This window comes from Engystomops pustulosus, chromosome 11, assembly GCF_040894005.1.
Source record: "Engystomops pustulosus chromosome 11, aEngPut4.maternal, whole genome shotgun sequence".
Taxonomy (NCBI): domain Eukaryota; kingdom Metazoa; phylum Chordata; class Amphibia; order Anura; family Leptodactylidae; genus Engystomops; species Engystomops pustulosus.
Window position 1 is genome coordinate 73,180,598 of NC_092421.1, and position 19,192 is coordinate 73,199,789.

The 19,192-nt window shown below is 46.3% G+C and overlaps 1 protein-coding gene across 1 annotated transcript; it reads left to right on the forward strand.

Moving 5' to 3' along the window:
• The first annotated feature begins 2,568 nt into the window (after positions 1 to 2,568).
• Positions 2,569 to 17,565, forward strand: FHIP2A (FHF complex subunit HOOK interacting protein 2A). The gene is made up of 17 exons (XM_072131363.1): positions 2,569 to 2,844; positions 5,104 to 5,182; positions 5,418 to 5,587; positions 5,735 to 5,839; positions 5,997 to 6,119; positions 7,234 to 7,512; positions 7,592 to 7,788; positions 10,419 to 10,533; positions 11,120 to 11,196; positions 12,409 to 12,601; positions 12,909 to 13,078; positions 13,170 to 13,310; positions 13,687 to 13,777; positions 15,322 to 15,465; positions 15,712 to 15,852; positions 16,009 to 16,112; positions 16,584 to 17,565. Exons 1-17 carry the CDS (start codon positions 2,800 to 2,802, stop codon positions 16,687 to 16,689), a joined length of 2,280 nt encoding a protein of 759 aa, XP_071987464.1. The 5' UTR covers positions 2,569 to 2,799; the 3' UTR covers positions 16,690 to 17,565.
• Positions 17,566 to 19,192: the final 1,627 nt, after the last annotated feature.

Consider the following 19,192-nt stretch of genomic DNA (forward strand, 5'->3'; position numbering starts at 1 on the left):
GATCTCCTGTATATAATGATATATGTACAGCTGGTATAACCTGGGGATCTCCTGTATATAATGATATATGTACAGCCGGTATAACCTGGGGATCTCCTGTATATAATGATATATGTACAGCCGGTATAACCCGGGGATCTCCTGTATATAATGATATATGTACAGCTGGTATAACCTGGGGATCTCCTGTATATAATGATATATGTACAGCCGGTATAACCTGGGGATCTCCTGTATATAATGATATATGTACAGCAGGTATAACCTGGGGATCTCCTGTATATAATGATATATGTACAGCCGGTATAACCTGGGGATCTCCTGTATATAATGATATATGTACAGCAGGTATAACCTGGGGATCAGTGTAGGGGCAGCAGTGTGTTGTGTGTAGTTGTGTGTGTGTCCTGTAGGGGCAGCAGTGTGTTGTGTGTAGTTGTGTGTGTGACATGTAGGGGCAGCAGTGTGTTGTGTGTAATTGTGTGTGTGTCTTGTAGGGACAGCAGTGTGTTGTGTGTAGTTGTGTGTGTGTCCTGTAGGGGCAGCAGTGTGTTGTGTGTAGTTGTGTGTGTGACATGTAGGGGCAGCAGTGTGTTGTGTGTAATTGTGTGTGTGTCTTGTAGGGGCAGCAGTGTGTTGTGTGTAGTTGTGTGTGTGTCCTGTAGGGGCAGCAGTGTGTTGTGTGTAGTTGTGTGTGTGTGTCCTGTAGGGGCAGCAGTGTGTTGTGTGTAGTTGTGTGTGTGTGACCTGTAGGGGCAGCAGTGTGTTGTGTGTAATTGTGTGTGTGTCTTGTAGGGGCAGCAGTGTGTTGTGTGTAGTTGTGTGTGTGTCCTGTAGGGGCAGCAGTGTGTTGTGTGTAGCTGTGTGTGTGTGACCTGTAGGGGCAGCAGTGTGTTGTGTGTAGTTGTGTGTGTGTGACCTGTAGGGGCAGCAGTGTGTTGTGTGTAATTGTGTGTGTATCCTGTAGGGGCAGCAGTGTGTTGTGTGTAGTTGTCTGTGTATCCTGTAGGGGCAGCGGTGTCTTGTGTGTAGTTGTGTGTGTGTCCTGTAGGGGCAGCAGTGTGTTGTGTGTAGTTGTGTGTGTGACCTGTAGGGGCAGCAGTGTGTTGTGTGTAGTTGTGTGTGTATCCTGTAGGGGCAGAGGTGTGTTGTGTGTAGTTGTGTGTGTGTCCTGTAGGGGCAGCAGTGTGTTGTGTGTAGTTGTGTGTGTGTCCTGTAGGGGCAGCGGTGTGTTGTGTGTAGCTGTGTGTGTGTCCTGTAGGGGCAGCAGTGTGTTGTGTGTAGTTGTGTGTGTGTCCTGTAGGGGCAGCAGTGTGTTGTGTGTAGTTGTGTGTGTGACCTGTAGGGGCAGCAGTGTGTTGTGTCTAGTTGTGTGTGTATCCTGTAGGGGCAGAGGTGTGTTGTGTGTAGTTGTGTGTGTATCCTATAGGGGCAGCAGTGTGCTGTGTGTAGTTGTGTCTGTGTCCTGTAGGGGCAGCAGTGTGTTGTGTGTAGTTGGTTGTGTGTCCTGTAGGGGCAGCAGTGTGTTGTGTGTAGTTGTGTGTGTGTCCTGTAGGGGCAGCAGTGTGTTGTGTGTGTCCTGTAGGGGCAGCAGTGTGTTGTGTGTAGTTGTGTGTGTGACCTGTAGGGGCAGCAGTGTGTTGTGTGTAGTTGTGTGTGTGTCCTGTAGGGGCAGCAGTGTGTTGTGTGTAGTTGTGTGTGTGACCTGTAGGGGCAGCAGTGTGTTGTGTGTAGTTGTGTGTGTATCCTGTAGGGACAGCAGTGTGTTGTGTGTAGTTGTGTCTGTGTCCTGTAGGGGCAGCGGTGTGTTGTGTGTAGTTGTGTGTGTGTCCTGTAGGGGCAGCAGTGTGTTGTGTGTAGTTGTGTGTGTGACCTGTAGGGGCAGCAGTGTGTTGTGTGTAGTTGTGTGTGTGACCTGTAGGGGCAGCAGTGTGTTGTGTGTAGTTGTGTGTGTGTCCTGTAGGGGCAGCAGTGTGTTGTGTGTAGTTCTGTGTGTGTCCTGTAGAGGCAGCAGTGTGTTGTGTGTAGTTGTGTGTGTGTAGTTGTGTGTGTGTCCTGTAGGGGCAGCAGTGTGTTGTGTGTAGTTGTGTGTGTGACATGTAGGGGCAGCAGTGTGTTGTGTGTAATTGTGTGTGTGTCCTGTAGGGGCAGCAGTGTGTTGTGTGTAGTTGTGTGTGTGTCCTGTAGGGGCAGCAGTGTGTTGTGTGTAGTTGTGTGTATAACCTGTAGGGGCAGCAGTGTGTTGTGTGTAGTTGTGTGTGTGTCCTGTAGGGGCAGCAGTGTGTTGTGTGTAATTGTTTGTGTGACCTGTAGGGGCAGCAGTGTGTTGTGTCTAGTTGTGTGTGTATCCTGTAGGGGCAGCAGTATGTTGTGTGTAGTTGTGTGTGTATCCTATAGGGGCAGCAGTGTGCTGTGTGTAGTTGTGTCTGTGTCCTGTAGGGGCAGCAGTGTGTTGTGTGTAGTTGGTTGTGTGTCCTGTAGGGGCAGCAGTGTGTTGTGTGTAGTTGTGTGTGTGACCTGTAGGGGCAGCAGTGTGTTGTGTGTAGTTGTGTGTGTGACCTGTAGGGGCAGCAGTGTGTTGTGTGTAATTGTGTGTGTGACCTGTAGGGGCAGCAGTGTGTTGTGTGTCTCCCGGTGTCGGCTGTGTTGTGTGTCGGTGCTGTGTGTCAGTGTGTGTAGTTGTTGTTGTGTAGTAGTGTAGAGGTTTCGGTGCAGTGTTGCACCCTGGAGCGGCGGAGGCAGCAGATCTCGCATTTCTCCAGGTCTTCCCGGGAGAAGCTGCAGCAGAAGAAGGACAAGATGTTCTCCAAGTTCACGTCCATCCTGCAGCAGGCGGTGGAGGCGGTGAGTGACCGGGGGGGACTACTACTGCAGCCCGGGGATCCAGGCGCGGCCTAATTACTGCTAGGCCTCAGGCCGGGGTCTTTCCTGGAGGAAGGCCCGGGAGCAGAGCCGGGCCCCCGCACAAAGGAGACGCCCAGGGGGCGACACTGAGAGATGATGTGGCCGGAACTGAGACCGGGGCCAATGGCAGCTGCTTCCTACTCACTGACTGAACGAAGGACAACAAGACACTGCAAATAGGGGAAACACAATACAGCAGTGTATACAGGGGGACACAACACAATACAGCAGTGTATACAGGGGGACACAATACAGCAGTGTATACAGGGGGACACAACACAATACAGCAGTGTATACAGGGGGACACAACACAATACAGCATTGTATACAGGGGGACCCAACACAATACAGCAGTGTATACAGGGGGACACAACACAATACAGCAGTGTATACAGGGGGACACAATACAGCAGTGTATACAGGGGGACACGACACAATACAGCAGTGTATACAGGGGGACACAACACAATACAGCAGTGTATACAGGGGGACACAGCACAGTATACAGGGGGACACGACACAATACAGCAGTGTATACAGGGGGACACGACACAATACAGCAGTGTATACAGGGGGACACGACACAATACAGCAGTGTATACAGGGGGACACGACACAATACAGCAGTGTATACAGGGGGATACAGCACAATACAGCAGTGTATACAGGGGGACACAATACAGCAGTGTATACAGGGGATACAACACAATACAGCAGTGTATACAGGGGATACAACACAATACAGCAGTGTATACAGGGGGACACCACACAATACAGCAGTGTATACAGGGGGACACAACACAATACAGCAGTGTATACAGGGGGACACAACACAATACATCAGTGTATACAGGGGGACACAACACAATACAGCAGTGTATACAGGGGATACAACACAATACAGCAGTGTATACAGGGGGACACAATACAGCAGTGTATACAGGGGGACACAACACAATACAGCAGTGTATACAGGGGGATACAACACAATACAGCAGTGTATACAGGGGGACACAACACAATACAGCAGTGTATACAGGGGGACCCAACACAATACAGCAGTGTATACAGGGGGACACAACACAATACATCAGTGTGTACAGGGGGACACAACACAATACATCAGTGTGTACAGGGGGACACAACACAATACAGAAGTGTATACAGGGGGACGCGACACAATACAGCAGTGTATACAGGGGGACGCAACACAATACAGCAGTGTATACAGGGGGACGCGACACAATACAGCAGTGTATACAGGGGGACGCGACACAATACAGCAGTGTATACAGGGGGACACGACACAATACAGCAGTGTATACAGGGGGACACGACACAATACAGCAGTGTATACAGGGGGACGCGACACAATACAGAAGTGTATACAGGGGGACGCGACACAATACAGCAGTGTATACAGGGGGACACAACACAATACAGCAGTGTATACAGGGGGACGCGACACAATACAGCAGTGTATACAGGGGGACACGACACAATACAGCAGTGTATACAGGGGGATACGACACAATACAGCAGTGTATACAGGGGGATACGACACAATACAGCAGTGTATACAGGGGGACACAACACAATACAGCAGTGTATACAGGGGGACACAACACAATACAGCAGTGTATACAGGGGGACACAACACAATACAGCAGTGTATACAGGGGGACACAACACAATACAGCAGTGTATACAGGGGGACACAACACAATACAGCAGTGTATACAGGGGACACAATACAGCAGTGTATACAGGGGACACAATACAGCAGTGTATACAGGGGACACAATACAGCAGTGTATACAGGGGACACAATACAGCAGTGTATACAGGGGACACAATACAGCAGTGTATACAGGGGACACAATACAGCAGTGTATACAGGGGACACAATACAGCAGTGTATACAGGGGACACAATACAGCAGTGTATACAGGGGGATACAATACAGCAGTGTATACAGGGGGATACAACACAATACAGCAGTGTATACAGGGGGATACAGCACAATACAGCAGTGAATACAGGGGGATACAGCACAATACTGCAGTGTATACAGGGGATACAGCACAATACTGCAGTGTATACAGGGGGATACAGCACAATACAGTGTAACTTGTAAGTTTGTTAGTAGCGCCGGGTAATGGGTTATTTTTGCTCAGTTCTTTGCTCCTCTTCTTGCAGCTCGCTCCTTCTCTGCCATTACAAGAAGACTTTGTGTATCACTGGAAGGCTGTCACCCATTATTACATAGAGACATCTGGTAAGTGCAGGAACCTTTACTGTCATCATAAAGTGTGGGACCCCCTGTTATCATTGAGGGGATGTGGTGCTTGTTGTATTAAAGCTACTCTCTGGCCATGTGATGAGGGTCTAAACAGATAACCTTACCCATTTACTCCTTTACTGGGGAATACTCGTACTTTAAAAGGAAGTGTTTTCTAAAATGAAGAACACTTTCAATACTGTTTATATCCTGCAATTCTCTTCGGTATCAGATGACAAGGCTCCTGTGACCGACACCAACATCCCGTCCCATCTGGAGCAGATGCTGGATATTCTGGTGCAAGAAGAAAGTGAGCGTGAGTCTGGAGAGACGGGTCCCTGCATGGAGTATCTCCTGCACCATAAAGTCCTGGAGACACTCTACACCCTGGGAAAAGCTGATGTGAGTCCACCATGAGCCCAACACTGGGGGAGATAGTGTCCTGCTGGGAGATATTACTTGTCAACATCCTAAAATACTGGATGATTGGCTCCTCCAGACACATTGTATGTATGGAGTCATTGGGATATGTCTTGTGCTTCTTCTCAGTGTCCTCCAGGTATGAAGCAGCAGGTGCTCGTCTTCTACACTAAGCTATTGGGAAGGATTAAACAGCCTCTGCTCCCCCACATCAACGTCCACCGCCCGGTCCAGGTGAGAAGCATCATGATGGATTGTATCGCCTTTACCTGCAACCAGACTTCATCCTGTCTCCCGACGCCTTTCTAGCAGAGGACTATTTTTACGTCTGTTTTGCTGAGGGCAAAGAGAAGATCAAACTGATGTAAATGTCACATTTTCTTTGCGACAGAAACTTGTCCGTTTGTGTGGAGAAGTGCTAGCGAACCCGACAGAGAATGAAGAGATCCAGTTCTTGTGTATTGTGTGTGCTAAGTTGAAGCAAGATCCGTACCTTGTCAACTTCTTTCTAGAGGTCAGTTCTGGAGCAGAGGTAGTGTTATCAGTAGCTTAGTGCTACACACTGTTTGGTCCCTGCTACAGGTCCCCAGCAGATTTACACCATAACTGATCGCAGCAGCTAAGGAGCCAGACAGGGGGGATAGAGTTACCTCTGTCACTCCCCTGGTTCTTTACAATGGGATAATGGGGCACCACAGGGGGTTACCTGAATATAAAACATGCTAAAATAAAATTTTTAAAAATGTGAAATTAACCCCCCACAAAAAAGTCCATAAGGCCTTTTCTGTTTTTCGACTTTTTTCTTTTTTTCTTGGCTTTCCTGCTGGTCAGATATATCTCAGTGTTTCTTCATTATTGATACATGTGGCGTTTGGTTTGTAGTGAATTTGCTACTTTTTACAACAAAAGACACAAAAAGTCTCCAAAAGTGGTAAACAGTTCCCCAGCTAATTTCTACGCCTAGTCAAGGGCAGCCGTAGATTTGTGCAAAAATTTGCGACTTTTTAAAAAACTTTCACAACTGGATTCAGGTGATAACTCAGGAAACACTGCAGGAAACTAGACAATGGTGAGCTTTGAAAAGAGACTGTTTTAGGTGCAAAAAAAGTTGCAAATGAGCACAAGAACCATGAAAAGTCTGAAAACTTAAAGAAAAGGGTAAGCCAAAAGTTTGATACATGTGCCCCATCGCTGTTTAAAACACTTTTTAAACTTTATAGCCGGCGCAGGCAGGTACGCACTCGGTGCTTACCATGCGCACGGCTCTCCTTCACTTCCTATGTAGCCGCGCGCACGGTAAGCGTCGAGCGCGTACCTCCCTGCGCCGGCTATAAAGTTTAAAAAGTGTTTTAAACCGCGATACTGCAGCTTAAAACACTAACAAAAATAAGCTCAGGCACCAGCTCACCCTGAGCTGGTGCCCGGTATTTCCATCTGAAACCTGCCACTTCAAGTGGTAGGTTTCCTTTAATAGCCTAAATAACTCATCTAGGTCTCCACAGAGATCAGTGACTCCCATCATCCAGTGTGACAGCGGGGTCTTCGTGGATATTGATTGCTTTTGCTGTGTGCAGATTAAGAGATGTCCTTGTTTTATCTCTAACTTTCCCCTCTGTTTATCTTCCCAGAGCAAAGTGAAGACATGTGACAGTGTTGGATCGACCAGTCACTCGGGGGCATTGGCTGGGGGCAGCAAAGAGGAGGTTGTAGCTAATGACACAGGGCAGGCTCAGCCTCCAGGGGCAGGGAGCACGGTGGTAGACGGGGCAGTACATGTCAGCCCTGCTATCCCCAGTGCTGCCCCCACAGACACACTGGGAGCCTGTGCTGCCCCTGGGCCGTCATCTAATAACATCCTGCAAGATTATAATCTTGTCAATTCCTTATTAAACCTGACAAAGAGCCCGGTGAGTGCATCTGTGCTACCTGCAGGTATGGCTGTTTTGCGTGACTGAGGATATAACCCACTTGTGTAATCTATTCTAGGATGGACGGATAGCTGTCAAAGCCTGTGAAGGGTTAATGTTGCTGGTGAGTTTGCCGGAGCTGGGGGCTGCCAAGTGCCTTACGCAGAACACCGCTCTGTGCGAGCTGCTGACCGACCGGCTGACCTCCCTATACAGAGCTCTTCCACAGTCCATCGACCCCCTGGACATTGAAACTGTGGAGGGGATAAACTGGGGGTAAGAACTTTCCTTTACTGACCTTTTAACTGGCCATATACATTAGAATATATGGAGGGGCAGAGCATCTAATTTGTGGGGAGGCCTCACAACACGTCCCTGAGATGTAAGGACACTTGTACTAACAGCCCAACGCTTTGGGAGAGGAGAGGGATAGAGGAAGCTGTAGGCCAGGCTATGTTAAAGGGGTTTTCACATGAACAGAAGTTAGACCCTATCCATAGGGCCTTGCTTGCTGATCAGGGGGGGTCTCGGTGATGAGACCCCCCACAGATCACGAAAACGAAGGGCCTGCGCAGCAATTTCCATCCTGTGGATAGGACCTAACTTTTCTTTGTGGGAAAATCCATTTAACTGGACATCTAGAAGGGACTAGAAGGATAGATGGATCTGGGTGAGAAGACATGGATGTGGAGATTTCTTTTTCTTTTTTTTTTTTTTTTTTTACACGCGCATGTTTTTTTTAAATGCGTGAAACACATGTTCCGCCTCGTTCCTGGATGGGAACAAGCCTAAACATTTCATAATCCTTTGCCTTAGAACCAGCGACTTGGCAGGGCTGCACCCTGTCCCCTCTTTTATTTGTTTTGGCGATTGAATCACTTGCTTTGGCTATTTGGGAGTCCACCATGATTAAAGGCATTGATAAGCGCTCCATCTCTGAAAAAGTGTCCTAATACGATGATGACACCCAATTGTACCTTGCTGATGACTGTTCCTCCCCATCTTCTCTTTTAGACCTGATTCAGAGGTTTGGATCTTTCTCTGGGTTACGGGTTATTTGGCGTAAATCTGTTTTGTTCCCCTTGTCTCAGATAAAGTTTTCCCTGTTCCACTCCTCGTGGCATCTCAATTCAAGTCTAACTTAATCCTCAAGACTTCAAAGCTTTAAATTTAGATCCACTAATTGCCAAAACTGAAAAACAACTTAGTTCATGGCTGCCCTTACCTTTGTCCATCTATGGTAGGATTAATTTATTTAAAATTTCTTTACCTATTTTATGTATGGCCAATTATTTTCCAGCAAAGTATGTTCCAGTTGTTGGATAGCACTGTGTCACTTCTACTGGCAGGGTGGGATACCTCCTTGCCTTGATTCAGACTCCAAAGGTGCATATTGGTATGGCCGCTCCTAATCTATACCTTTACTTCTTGGCCTTTCAGCTCGTGCTTGCTCACTGGTGGCTGGACCTATTGCAGCTACAGCACTGGCAGGAGCTCTCATGGGTTCCTAGGAAAGTCTTACAAGTCTTAAAAGTTTTTATTTGTACGGTGCCCAGGGTTTGGATGCCTGTGCATGTGATTCTGGCTCAGGGACAGGTACCCGCATATACTCCCCAGGCTACTCTTTGGCTGAACCCCACTTTCCACATTTGTAGTCCTTTCCTTGTTCTAGTATGTGGGCAAGGGCTGGGGTTAAAGGACACCTGTCATCAGGTCTGTGTCACTTGTCCTGTCACCTCTACCTGTTGGAGCAGCTCACAAGGATCCCATCCCAGCCTTTATCTAGTTATTTCATACATCATTGTAAAATCATCTATTCTTTATTATGTAAATGAGGCTGGTCACATGGTCAGAGGCAGTGATGTCACCCCTGTTCCCCCTCCCCTCTCCTCCCCCTGCTCATGTCTGTGTATAATGTATAGTAAAGCATGGCTAGTGTGTGTGTATGTCATCTGCTGACATGCTGCATCCTCCTAATATACAGGTGAGAGACACAGACATCAGCTACACATGAATCTGACATGTTCTGCTATAACATGGCTGCAGCCTGGAGCTGCTGTATCTCTCCTATACACACACACAGGCAGCAGGGGGCGTGGCCACCAGCACCAGGAAGCACATCATTATACAGCCTCACATCATTATACAGGCTGTCAGTCATGCACTGGGGGTGTGGCTGTGCCTCCCACTCATGAATAGAGTGGACAGCTTGAATATGCTAATGCTTCTTTGGACATTTCACAGGTCATTTGCATACAGCTTTAGGACCTCATTGCTTAGGTTTACAGGCATGTAGAGGGACAATGAAGGGATGGAGGCAATGCTCTCTAATGGCAGTTTATGAAAATATATTTAGTTTAGGGGGGTTATTTTGCATGACGGGTTCTCTTTAAGTTCTTGGGTGAATTATGTGTAGCGGACGATGTCTGATCTTGGTCAGCGGTTTGAGGTCCCGAGGAGTGCGCAGTTTTCCTTTTAACATTGTGTACATGCGCAATTAAACACCCTGTCTCCCTCACTGGAATTCCCCACCTGGACCACACCTTCCCTAGCCCCCACACGCAGGCCTATGCCTTACTCTAATCTACTACCTTCAGGACATTGTATAGAGCCCGCAGCAGGTGGTGTACTGATCTCCCTGAGGACTGAAAGTGGAATATTCTTTCTCCGATTCCGTGGACAGACGTCCTAATTCAATCACAATTTTTGCACTGTATATATTTTACGCCTGTTCGATTGTGTAGGATGGAGGGTATCTGTGTCAGATCTATGTTTTTGTTGTGAGGCTGCAGTAGGAACATTTCTTCATTGTGTGTGAGATTGCCCGAAATATTTCTGATTTGGTCTGAGGTTCACTCACTTTGAATTTCCCATACTTCTTACCCATGAATTGTTGTGTCTTGCAGGCTGGACTCCTACAATGTTAAGGAGGATGCGTCGGCCTTCCCCGGGAAGAGGGCTCTCATCTCCTTCCTGTCTTGGTTTGATTATTGTGATCAGCTTATTAAAGAGGCGCACAGGGTGAGTGCTGGGTTATAGCCCACAGTTCTGGGGGTGAGTGAATGGGTCATGATGCAAGGAATAAAAGTTCCCACATTAATACTATATAATAAATCTGTCATCAGTTGTGATCATATAGACTGCAGCCACTGTTCTGTATTGTCCCTGGTGAGATATGTTATCATATCACTGTGTATGTTGTTAGTAGCAGCAGGACTGTGATATATGGATTATAATCCAGGATTGTACAGTCTTCAAGTGCACTGGGGGGTTGCTCTCACACTGCTGTGCTCCAATTTCTGTCCTTCAGCCCTATAGACTGGTTTTTGTAGAAGCTGTGTAAGGCTTCTGGTAGTAACTCCAACTGCTGCCCTGTGCAGAGGGGGGAGGTAGTTTACTGCAGAGATTACAGAGGTGTGAGGATAGTCTCTGGTGCACTTGGAGAACCAAAGACTTGCTGCAGCCTGTGTGGGCACACCTGCTGACAGGTTCCTTTTATGGACAGTTCCACCATGTACTTTTTGCTATTTTGTAATTTAAGACTTGAGATTGAATGAGATGCAAAGTCTTCTATGTCCCTTACATGCGTCTGTTTACCCCTATATAGATGGCAGCCACCACTATGGCGCAGTCGGTGCGGGAGAGATTCCTGGTTGCTGTATTGGAGCCGCAGCTCATGCAGACGTAAGTATCTGTGGTAAATTATACATACTGTGGCCTATCCTCAGAACAGTTCATACGTATCAGATCTGTGGGGCCTGACATCCAGTCCTGCCACTATAAAGATGATGGAGGCTTCTGATTTGGGGGCAGGATGTCTAACCGAAACTGATCCCATAATGACGACTTGTCCTGAAAATACATATGAAACCGCTCACAACCTAGAAAAAACTTTTTCAAAATGACTCCTCTTTTAACCTGGTATATATATATATATATATATATATATATGTGTTCCCAGACCCCATCTTTTTCTTAACCCCTTGAGGACGCAGGGTTTTTCGGCTCATTTCTCGCTCTCCAACTTCAAAAATCCATAACTTTTTCATTTTTACGTGTACAGACCTGTGTGAGGGCTTATTTTGTGCGTAACAAATGTTACTTTCCTGTGATGTTATTTATTTTAACATGCCGTGTACTGGGAAGCAGAAAAAAAATTCCAAATGTGGAAAAATTGAAAAAAAACGCACGTGCGTCACGTTCTTGTGGGCTCAGTTTTTACGACTTTCACTCTTCGCTCCAAATAACACGCCTACATTCGGGGGCGCGGCGATCGTAATAAAGATGGCGGCGCCCGCGCGCCGCCGTCTTTTAACCGCCGCCGGCAAAGGGGTTGAATAGCCGCTGCGTTGAAAGGGTTAATAGCCGCGATCGGTGCAAGCACCGACCGCGGTTATTAGCGGTGGGGGTTTGCTGCAATATGCAAGAACCCACACCTCTGTATGAAGAGGACTCAGCCCGTGAGCCCTCTTCACACATCCCTTATACCTCTGCGCCGTAGAGCTACGGCGCAGAGCGTTAAGGGGTTAATATAGCTTCCTCTTTTACCCTGGTTATAGGATTTTTCAGAGTCTATAAACAATAGACTTACTTTCTGCATATTAATCATTGTATATCTGGTTTCTTCCAATAAATGGAAACATTCCCAATTAGAGCCAAATTCTGAAACCCATCCCTGGCCTAGTCTTGTTTTCACAGCCGAAACTTTGCTACAATTGTAAATGCAGTAGTATCAGAAACACTGGAGTCTAGGATTGCCTAGGCTGGATGCATTGTAACCATCATGACAGAGCAGTAGTAGAAACCTCTTGTAATACTCCTATATTTTGTGAATAGGTTTAGGGGATGCCTCTATTGTTATTGATTTATTCTCCTATCCTCCTTTTGGTTTCTCAGGTCGGAGATCGGGATCCTTACGGCCACCTCCCTCCTCCATAGAATTGTGCGGCAGGTCACGTCTGAGGCTCTGCTGGAAGAGATTGTGTATTTCCTCCTGGGGGAGCAGCGAGAACCAGAGACCCTGAGCTGCATCCAGAGGTTCCCATTACGCCATCGCCTCATAGAACATTGCAACCACATATCAGACGAGGTGAGGCCTATAAATCCGGAATATGGACTCTCTGACCCCGGCCTCACAGGATCCAAACCAAGAGGAGGCTGTGCTTGTGTACTGCTTCCTCCATTGTTTTATGTCAAAGTTATGAAAGTTTCCTACTTTTTATATTTCGCTACAGTGTACCAGTGCAGATAAAATGTGTGGGCCTGTATACAATCAATACAGACTGTATACAATCCTATGATTCATGAGTAGTATGGCAGCCAAAACAGGCCCTGTATCTCCATGTTTATCACCGGGTGCTGTGAGCATCTCCTTATAATAATTTCTGTGTCCACAGATCAGTATTATGACACTGCGGCTCTTTGAGCACCTACTACAGAAACCTAATGAGCACATCCTGTATAACCTGATACTGCGTAATCTAGAGGAGAGGAACTACACCGAGTACAAGCCCCCGTGCCCAGAGGACAAGGACATAGTGGAGAACGGGCAGATCCCAGGAGCAGTGTAAGTATAATGAGTGCCCCTGCTCCTGTCTACATTATCACTTATATACAGCTTTTGGCTTGTTTTAATTTACTATTGACTCTGCCAACAGAGATCTTGAAGAAGATCCAATATTTACAGACATTTCTCCAGACAACGCATTGACTAAGGAGTGGTTGAGCGCGTCTCCCCCCATCACCCCTGATCATCAGAGGACCGATGGCAAAACTGAAGTGCACAAAATCGTCAACAGGTGAGTCCAGGAAGGAACCCCTGACATGTCACCTACTTAAGAACACCTGACTTACAGACAACCCCTAGTTACAAACGGACCTCTGGTTGTTGGTAATTTACTGTACTTTAGCCCTAGGCTACAATGATCAGCTGTAACAGTTATCGCAGGTGTCTGCAATTAAGCTTCATGGTTAATCCTGGTTCCTATGACAATCTTACATTTTTAAAATCTAATTGTCACAGAGACCAAAAAATTTTTGTCTGGGGTTACAATGATAAAGTATACAGTTCCAACTTACATACAGATTCAACTTCAGAACAAACCTCCAGAACCTATCTTCTATATAACCCGGGGGCTATATATGTATTTTGAGATGGTGTCTCTTTCTCTTTAGTTTTTTATGTCTGGTTCCTGATGAAGCCAAATCCTCATATCAAGTAGAAGGCACCGGCTATGACACCTACCTCAGAGACGCCCATCGACAGGTAACTAGAAATAGTGTCTGTGCGGCAGGATTTACCATCTCTGTGATCCGCCTACTCTCTATTGGACTAATGCAGATATGATGATGATAATGCAGCACCAAAGGGAACCTATTTTGGATACTTTTGGTTAAGTGTTCCAAATTCCCACACATCTCCCCAGTGTTCGTCTGCAATAAAAACAAAACAAATCTGCTTCTACCTTACCTTGCTCTGCTGCTCCCTGTGCCATAGAAGCCATTCAGTGAAGCTATCATCGTATATTCCAACTTCACTGTGTATGTGCCATAGGTCCGGCAGATGTTCTCAAAAGCCAGAAGTCAATTTCTCCCCAGTAAAGTAGAAGCGTTTTTTTTTTTTTTGTTAATTCCACAGACAGAGGTGATATTAGACCTGTGGGTTGTTTAGTATCTTAATTGGCCCTAAATAATATCTCCATCAGTCCTATAAACTTAAAGCAAACCTGTCACCCGGAATGTCATTTTTAGCTGTTGACAGGTTCCAATAGCATATGCTCTGCTGAGTTTAAAAATACCTTTGTCAGCAATCATTTCAGTACTTTATAAAACTTTATTTCACCATACCTGGCTCCATGTCAGCAGAGTATAATGAGTGGCAGCTAAAGCCTGTGTGTGTCTGTGTCAGTCTCCTTTACTCCACACTCATCCAGCTCCCTCCCCGATCCCCACTTCCTATCATGTGCATTGAGTAGGAAGGGGGATGGTGGGGAGTAAAGGAAGAATGTGTGAGGGGACACAGGCTGCAGCTGTAACACTCCCTACACACCCCTGGGAATCGCCACATGCTGCTGGCTGGGAGCCAAGTAATTATATTAATCTTTTATAAAGTCCTGAAATAATTATGAATGCTGACAAAGTCATTTTTAAAATCGGCATAACAGAAGCTATCGGCCAGCTAAAAATCACATTCCTGGGGACAGCTTTGCTTTAAATGGGAAGGCAGTATGGATGACCACTGCTCCTTACCCTAGTAGGTTTGGTCAGAGATGTGTCTCTTACTTTCATCATTTTTAACACCCACCATTTGCATTTCTATGCTGGATGAGAATCTGCCACAAGCAGAGAGCCCTGCACATGAATTGTCATGAAAATCTTGCAAATAGGTTAGGTAAAGCAGATGAGGGTGCTGGAAAATGTAATGCAAAGTGAATTAGAAACATGTGACACTTGTTTCTTATCTAAACAGGCAGTTCCTATACCAAGATTTATCCTCAGTATATGTAGTCAGTATGGCCTTGGTAGGGGTCCAACACTTGGATCCCAAACTGATAAAATTGTTCTGGCTGCAGAGCTGTAATTCCCACCACAGGCACTATGTACTGTATGCAACATACTCATACTAACTGTATAGTCTGCGATGCTCAGAGAGATTCCACACAGCTGATCAGTGCACAGTCCAGGGTGTTGGACCCTATTGAGGATGCAACATCAATATGAAAATTGGATTACTTCCGCTGTTCCATAGAATTATTCCTATAACTCTGGACACAAGTAAATGACGTCTCTCAATCTCTTGTCATTCTCCAGTTTCGGGATTACTGTGCAATCTGCCTCCGCTGGGATTGGCCCGGCACAGCAAAACCCATTGAAAAGTGCAATTTAGAGGCTCCTTTCTTCGAGGGACATTTCCTGAAAGTTCTGTTTGACAGAATGGGCCGAATACTCGATCAGGTACCTGCCAAGCTCCGTTCACCCCCAAAGTGCTATTTGTAGTGAGATGTGACTACACAGCCTTTCTATGGGGGCCTCCTGCTATAAGGGCTATAATACTGAGGCGTCAGACTTAGGAGGATGGTGTCAGTCGCGGCTTGTTGTGGGAGTGGTCTTGGTAATAAGGGGAGGGTTCAGGGCTCTGATGTATGTGCTGTCTCATCGGATGCTCATTGTATGTTAATAGTTGATGAATTTCTTCCGCAGCCGTATGACGTGAACCTACAGGTGACGTCTGTGCTCTCCAAGCTTTCTCTCTTCCCTCACCCTCATATACATGAATTTCTTCTGGACCCCTATGTCAACCTGGCCCCCGGGTGCCGCTCCCTCTTCTCAGTCATCGTCAGGGTGAGTGCTTTGCTGCGATTAATGTTGTGATGTTGTAGTCCATTGTAAGTCAAGGCTTTTTACGGGATTCCTGGCAGGCTCCCTTAATAAGGAGGCATCCACCTAATCACCCTGTAGTGACTCGCCCCGTATAACGCTAGTGTCTCTTCTATCCAGGTGGTGGGAGATCTCATGGTGAGAATTCAGCGGATCCTAGACTTCACCCCTAAACTCCTGCTTGTAAGGAAGAGGCTGCTGGGACTGGAGCCCGATGGTCCAATGTGAGTTTACACTGTAGTATTGTCACATTCACCCTTACTCATGTATTACACAACCTTTTCCAGATTACAGAAGGGATCTAGTTATTATAGGGGGTGTCTCATAGGCTAGGGGATCAGTTGCAGACCTGAAGTGGTTGATCGGAGAATAAAGGATGGATGTTTATGTGTAACCAGAGCTCCATTCACTATTATGGAGAAGTATACGATGAATGTCTATCCTAGAAGTGAATAGAGCCCCAATCACACATGTGCAGGGATTCTCCATTTAGGTTTTCCATCTTCCAGATTAATGGATTTTATGGAACAACCCCTTTAGGTGATATATAACCAGGCAGGAAAACGGCTGAGTGATAACCATTCCTGTGGAGAGTAACCAGTATGGCCGGCAGTACTGAGTGTCCGTTCTGCTATTCAGGATTCTCGCATAATTCTATTCTGTTGTTACTCCTCCTGCATCTCCTCTCTCCACAGCGTTGACCACATGACGTTGCTGGAAGGGGTCATCGTACTTGAGGAATTCTGCAAAGAACTAGCTGCCATCGCCTTTGTAAAATACCACAGCACCTCCACGCCGTGACTCCGCCCCCAGGACTCTCACCGCTGCATCTACGAGACCAAATTTTAATTATTTAATTTGTTTTTATTTTTTGGCAAAGACTTTTTTTCTGGAAAAAGAAGGGAAATTGGGCAGAGAGCTTAGAAGCGACTTCTCCAGGCGTAAGCCGCACGCACAGGAGATGTTAGTCGCGGATTTTCTTTCCGTTCTGCGTTACCTTATGTGTTCTATAGAACTTTTTAATCGTCTGGGACTTTCCTGTTTTTGGTTTCGCATGGATTTTATTTAAAGAAAAAAAATATATATAGACTCCGCGCCGCCACCAATCAGGAACAGAGGTGACTGCGGTTGGGTGGAGTCTGCTCATCTGGATGTTTACATAAAAAATGCATCAAGTATTTTACCACAAAAACATTTCACTGATGACATCATGGGCGTTCAGCAGCACGCAGTGGACATCGCAGCTACCCTAGCAATTGCGTTCTATTTTCGGATCACAACCGGATGTCCCTTTAATACTGGGCTCAAAAAGGAAGAACTCCCTTCCTCCATTTCGTAACCTAAAACACTTCAGAGATTTTTCTTTGAGAAGACCCCGATGCTTCAGTACTATTATCATTACTTTATGCCGTATAGTTGCGTCATGTGACACTGTGTCTGGTCCTTGCATGTCACATCATCACCCACCATCGCCAGGTGGTTTCACCGCTTCTTCATGTGCTGCTATGTGCACCCCATTTATTTTTTTTAATGTTGGAGCAAATGTTAGTGTTGGAGCTGAGGCTTGTAAGGAAATAATATATTTCATGGCAGGATGTCACTTTGCTTTCTGTGTATATGTAATGTATAGATTGTATTATACATGCATATAAAGTCATTGCCGGGACGCTATCTGTAGTTCTGCCGCATCTTGTCTCTTCCTCCAGGGCATCTATCAGCTGCCACCAGTATTTTCAGATTTATCATCAGTTGTGCTGATCTTAGATTGAAATAAAGAAAATACTGGTGACAAGTGATCGGTCACACACCACAGCGGGAACCGCTTTTTTTTTAATATCGGGCATTTTGTTACACACTGCAATGTCAGCAATAGGGATACGAACTAATTTATTCTGCATTCAGATCCTGTGCAGAGCTATGCGTCTCTTTGGTTACAAGCCACATGGTTTAGAGATGAACCAACATGAGGAGAGAAAAAGAACTGGACCGCACATCCACACATGACACAATGATCTACAGCCGCTAGGCTACATTATATAACCAACTCAAGGTTCTTAGTTACATTTTGATCAAGTTGTATAAAGCCACTAACCACTTCACGGTGACCTCTTTTTGGTGGGTCCCTACACTATTGTGTGCAGCATCACATGGCGTCCACCACCGCTGCAGCACAGCCCCGGCAGGGACCAAGACCTGGTTGCCCCCCAGTACCCATACTGGCAGGCATAGCCCCCATGGCTCCGGGCCCCCACCGCACCACAGAAGCGGCGGACGCCATGCAATACCGCACCATGTGAACAGGAATAAGGCTCACCATGTGTGAACAGGTGTTGAATACTCACTGTTCCATGTGGTCTCAGACACTGCTGAGAGGAAGTAGGCGGACCCTATATACAGTCTCCTGCTAATTTAAAAGCACTTGGGTCAATGGGGCGGAGTGCTGGTACCAGGCACAAAACAAAATAAATGAAGGGATAGAATATACTAAACCAACATGAGGAGAGAAAAAGAACTGGACGGCATATCCACACATGATACAATGATCTACTGCCGGGAGGCTACATTATATAACCAACTCGAGGGTCTTGGTTACATTTTGGTCAAATTGTATAAAGCCACCAACCACTTAACGGTGACCTCTTTTTGGTGGGTCACCTTGAAGTGGTTGGTGGGCTTATACAATTTGATCAAAATGTAACTAAGAACCTCGAGTTGGTTATATAATGTAGCCTCCCGGCAGTAGATCATTGTGTGATGTGTGGATGTGCGGTCCTCATGTTGGTTTAGAGATGAATCCTGGACCCTTCTCCGCCTTTATGACTCCTTAGATTTTTTTTTTGTTTTGTTTTTATTCTACTTGATGCTGAATCTCCCAGAATATAGAAGGACGTTGCACTGATCCTGTCGCTGTTCTGGATAACAGGTTGGTAGTAACTTGTGCTCTCAAAGTGAATGTCAATTTTAGCTGGGGTCTGGTTCCAATAGCCTATGCTATGCTCCGTTCTATAACGCTGTTGTCAACATTCTGAATAATTCCAGTAGTTTATAAAACTTGATTTCACATTCCCTGGCTGGCACTTTTCCAGCAGCATGTTGTGAGTCCCGAAAAGAGGGGGCATCTGCAACTTTGCATTCTTCCTCTACTCCACACCAGGGGCATAATAGCAGAGGGGGGCTGGGATGTTTGGTGGAACCTAAAGTTATTAATACCATTCTCCTGGGCCTGTCCCTCCCTGTTGAGAGAGGTGCTTGTTTGTAGGAACAGCACAACGGTAACGGACCCTCTGCTCGCAATGCAATTGCG

What these genes read in the sequence shown, in the direction of transcription:
- FHIP2A (XM_072131363.1), top strand. Translation starts at nt 2,800, where the DNA reads ATGTTCTCCAAGTTCACGTCCATCCTGCAGCAGGCGGTGGAGGCG. An exon ending in GCAACCACATATCAGACGAG is followed by an intron (nt 12,602 to 12,908) that starts GTGAGGCCTATA and finishes CTGTGTCCACAG; the next exon opens with ATCAGTATTATGACACTGCG. An exon ending in CTGGAGCCCGATGGTCCAAT is followed by an intron (nt 16,113 to 16,583) that starts GTGAGTTTACAC and finishes CTCTCTCCACAG; the next exon opens with CGTTGACCACATGACGTTGC.